At 26.8% G+C, this 5,184-nt stretch overlaps 1 protein-coding gene across 1 annotated transcript; it reads right to left on the bottom strand.

Annotated features, from left to right (window-relative positions):
• Positions 1-1,727: 1,727 nt before the first annotated feature.
• LOC106788370 lies at positions 1,728-5,126 on the bottom strand. The gene is made up of 2 exons (XM_014751555.1): positions 4,065-5,126; positions 1,728-3,949 (listed from the first exon to the last, which is right to left on the bottom strand). The coding sequence occupies exons 1-2, from the start codon at positions 4,095-4,097 to the stop codon at positions 1,913-1,915; spliced, it is 2,070 nt and encodes a 689-aa protein (XP_014607041.1). The 5' UTR covers positions 4,098-5,126; the 3' UTR covers positions 1,728-1,912.
• Between the last annotated feature and the right edge of the window lie 58 nt (positions 5,127-5,184).

A 5,184-nucleotide genomic window follows, 5' to 3' on the forward strand; every position in this document is an offset into this window, starting at 1 on the left:
ATTATATATATATATATATATATATATATATATATACATATAGTGTCGTAACCAGAGTGCACAAGCGCGCACGTGAAAGGATCGAATCCTTGATTTGTTCGTATATGTATATATTTATATTTCCGAGAGAACGATATGCGATTATTATTTCATGGAAGTTGCAATCTTATTTCTCTTTTTATTACAATAACGGTACTTTATGCTAAACATGCATTTAAACGTCTTATTCATCTTGCTCGAACATTAATAATCAAGTTTTTTCCCTATCGTCGATAATAATGTGCGAGCTATCTAATTTAATCCATATCATTTTGGAAGATTGTCCCATTAAAAAATTATAAATGAAATACCTTACTTCCTTATATTTTCTTCGCTAGAATACGAATAATCCTTTTACTTTCTCTTTTTATCTGTCTCTATTTTTCATTTTGAATGTTTCTTACTCTGTCGAAATAAGGATTTGTCAACTTACGCATCGTCGTTTGATTGAGAAATATTTATATTTTTATTTTAGAAGAAACAACATTGTAATTGTATTTATTATTTCGCAGACGATAATAATAATGGAAAGTTCGATTAAACGATATTTAATTAGCACCTTTAACTCGTCCAAAATGTTTGTCATATATATTATATTTCAATGAAAAGTAATGTATAAAGATTAAATTTGTTTCACTTGGTAATAATAGGAAAAAATAATATATAGATAAGATGATCGATATCAATTAAGTATAATTTTATTATAGCGTCGATGAATGATCTCAATTTTCCTGATATTGGCCTGAATCGGTACCCCACTTAATCGCGGATGTAGGAAATACGAATACAGAAGACCCATGAACTGGATTCCCTTCTCTGCAAGGCAAGGAAGGTTATACCAATACTCTGGACTGATCTATTGGATCAACCTTGATGCTCCCCGATTATGTCGTGGGATATCAAACAGTAACTATTATCAACTATAATTTATCTACATTAAAAATTTGAAGTAGGTTATTTAATATGAGAATAAATCGAATATTATATTTTATGGAAAAGAATTATATAGCGAGAAAGGGGGTGGCCCCTATTGGAAAGATTTAAATAAGCGATACAATTAAATCTTTTAATTTCTATGTTAAACGTGTTTCATCGAATCAAAATTTAATCAATAAACGATATGTTATAATTTACACAATATCCAACTCGATAATACTATCTGTTAAAAACCTTTCGAATCGATCGCGATCACGATAAATTTATTATGCAAGACAAGTTAAATACTCGTTTTTACAAGGATACGAGTTGTTGTTTGCCAAAGCGATCTACTCCGGAAAATAAAAAGTACGTTATTCAATTTTATCTGATATCTTTTTATCAAAATGTTATTCCCAGAAAGATTTAGAAATAAAATGTGCGAAGAAGTCTTCATATTAGAATCGCGTCGTCTAATCGAATTCTTCTCAAATGTTTTTGAGGCGTGATTAGAATCAGACGAATACATTAACTGTTGTTGGTCAATGCGCGAATCAAATTTAATCGAAAGAATTATTGTTGTTTTATAAATTATATACCTGTGATCAAAAACGCGATTAACAATATTAATTATTTAAATTGATATTACGTGATGGAAATATATTTTATTATATATTTTATGTACAAGTATAAAACCGACAATTTATATATTACCTAAATATATACTATTATAAAAAAGAGCAATCACATAAAATGATATTGCTGACAAATTAATATGTTATAATAACATAGGAGCATTATTTATTATAATCGTAATACTAATTAGTAGAAAAGTTTAATACATATGAAAACAAAAGATTTATACAATACAAATACCAAATAAATATGTTTCCTAAATTTTTAAATGCGTAATTATTTGAAATGGAAATAATTGACATAATAAATGTTTAATTTTCTTTTAGGTAAAAGTAGATATACTGTCTACATCTAATTGCGATAACATTTCATCATCGGAATCATTATTGCTATCACAAAATATATTTGCAGCCCAATTATCGTCGATCGATGTCGTTTGTTTATTATCTAATTTATTATTATTATTTTTTACCACGTTTTCACTAGGCACATCATTATCTCCGGGAATTGATTTTTCCAATGTTAAAACATATTTACTTTTAAAACTCGCTAATTTTTCCAATCTGGATAGTTTACATTTGTTCTTGTTATTTTCTCTATTATCACTACAATCTGTATTTTGATCTGCAAAATATTTTGAAGAAGCGTCTGTTGGGACCTCTACAGACAAACTATCATTATGTTTCATTAAATTTTCTTTATTTTCTTTTACTAAAACATTGCTTTTTGAGCCTACTATATTTTTGTTTATCGTTATTTTGTCAATATTTTGTAAGGATTTATTTGTACAGGTTGCAGCAGCAATTTTTATATTGTCTTTATTTTGTACTATATTTGTATTTGCAGAAAATGTTTGCAGCAATGGCAATGAAGATTTTTCATTACTATCTGTGTCTATATTAAAATTATGCGATAGATTTTGATTTTTACAAGTTTTTTTGTCATCTTTCTCAAAGGATAAAATATCTTCTTGACTAATATCTATATTATTACAACTACTTTCTTCTATTTCATAATTATTATCTTGAAGTGGAGATAAATTTGTCGAATTAAATTCATTAGTCATGGAGAATTTGTTCTTTAAAAGTTCCATATGCGGTGTACGTATAATATCTCCTACATGAGAATAAATTGCCAATAAATTTGAAGGCGAAATTAGAATATGATATTTATGTATAATAAACGTTCCTGAAATACATAATAATCCTACATTTTGTAATAAAATGACAACATTTTTGTCGAAAGCTCCAGGATATTTAGCAGGAATATCTGCATGTAGAGTTCCTTCAATTTGATCTGTAAAGTCTTTTAATATGATAGGAGGATTTTCATGACTATAATCTATACTTTCTATTATGCCTGCAAGAAATGGTATTTTAATAGACTGATGCTGATTTGCACTAGCAATTTTTTTAATTTCTGCTATTTGGTAATTTTTCAGAAATTCTGCAGGTAAATCATTTAACATTATTTGCCAAGCACCTTCTGAAAATAAAGATTTTGTATTCTGAGAACAATACTTTGCTAAGCTATTATCTTTCTGATCTTGTACGGTTTCATCTTTACTGTCTTCTACATTTATTAAATCTGAAGTTGAAAGTGTAGAAGAGTCAATGAAATCTGGTAACAATCCAGCCGGTCCTGGAAATTTTCTTACAAGAGTTGTTTTCTTGTTAGACTGTTTTTCGATGTTAAATATAGAAGATGAAGACTTCGTATCATTTAAGAATATTTTACTAGATGAAGTAGAAGGCTTTAAATGTTGCATTAATAAAGATTTTCTTGAATTTGGAGATATATCCTGTACATTATCGTTAATCTTTTCATTTATTTGTTCTTTAATATTTTCTAATTCTTCTTGTTCCTTATTATTATCTTTTCTTATGATTGATTTTTCATTGTATTCGTTTACGTCAGAAACTGCGTTATCAAGAAGACTTTTATTTGTATAAGAATTTGATTTTTGTAATTTGATTTCCGAGTCATTACAATCACCTTTGCTTTTCTCTCTATTTAGAATATTCTCACTTCGAGAACGAGTAGGCACAAAAGTATTAGAAACACTATCAGTACTATCTGTTACATTCTGGGCATTTTTTTTGAAAAAAATATCAAGAACCATTTTCCTTCTCGAACTTTGTATATTTCCATCATTTTCTGAAGAAATGGTATTTTCAAAGCATTGTTTTTGATTTCTGTTAAATCCTACGCCGATCATATTAGACTCTTCTTTGTTATTGCTCGTTGTACTTTGTTGTTCATTATCTAATTTGCGTTTTTTAGCAGGAAATTTTGTTTCATCATTTTCACCCTGTGAGAAGAACTCTCGTGCTTTATCATCTAGATATTGCGAATATTCCTAAAACATATTTGATTTACATTAACTATATTATTTACTTATCATATTATATCGATGTCCTATTCATTACTTAATAATTTTAATAAACGAGGACAATCATTTTATAATTACATACCTCATCACTACTCCAGTCTTCATTTTGAAACATATTTTTTATAAACTTATAACATAAACACAGAATAATACAAATTAACAGAGACTAATATAATGATTAATTTTTGTATAAATTTAGAAAAAAATACTGTTAAGTAGTTACTTTTCCTTGCATTTCTGCTAATATTTAAATTAAAGAGTTAAACAATTCTTGATTTGTTTACATAGATGTCACTAGATGCATTTGCATGCAGTGCCTCGCTGCGGACGTTCTTGGAATTTTTTTTCTAATCATGCAATTAATTATATTGCATTATTATCAGATTTATTAATAGTAAAAACAAACAGTAGTGACACAATTGTTTTTTTCGTAAATTAGACTAATTTATAATAGGAGTACTTACAAATACAAGTTCATCCAAATAATCGTGAATTACGTTTAATGCTCGTAAGTATTTATGTACTAAATGATCCTTATTATAGTTGCGAACAAAACTAGGCAAAATTTGTTAACGTAATGTGTTGATAAATTCTAAAGAAAATTAAATGTATCCAAATGATATATTAATGCAATTTTGTAGGATAGATAAATTATTCAAATAGATTAGAAAAATTCAAACGCAATGACTTCTTTTATTTGAGTACTACGTTTTCAAAAACAAAAAGCTTAAATAAGCCTTAAACAAATAGGCCATATATACAAAGGCCTGAATTATCACGCATTTGTAACTTAACGATAAAAAATAAATATATGTTTTGATGAAGCTATCTAATAATCAATAATAACTGCAGCATTTTATTTTTTTTTAGTCTTACATGCTACACGTAAAATATTAATTCCTTGATTTATAATATCGAACGGGATTTGCGATAATAATTTTCTTTTTATTTATTTATTTATTTTTTTTCATTAAAATTTTTCGCTATAGTAAGTAGTAATTAACTTATGTTGATATATATTTATGATTTTTCTTGGGATGATTCATAGGAGAAGACATACATGTATGAACTATGCAATGTGAAAAAAAAAGATAAGAAATTTATTTCAAATTAGCAAAAAAAAAAAAAAAAAAAAAAAAAAAAATAATTGCGATAAATAGTAAAAAAAAAACAAATTTGGCATATGAATTTTATCTGTTGAG

Source organism: Polistes canadensis, unplaced genomic scaffold (assembly GCF_001313835.1).
Source record: "Polistes canadensis isolate GaletaPanama2010 unplaced genomic scaffold, ASM131383v1 scaffold_138, whole genome shotgun sequence".
Classification (NCBI taxonomy): domain Eukaryota; kingdom Metazoa; phylum Arthropoda; class Insecta; order Hymenoptera; family Vespidae; genus Polistes; species Polistes canadensis.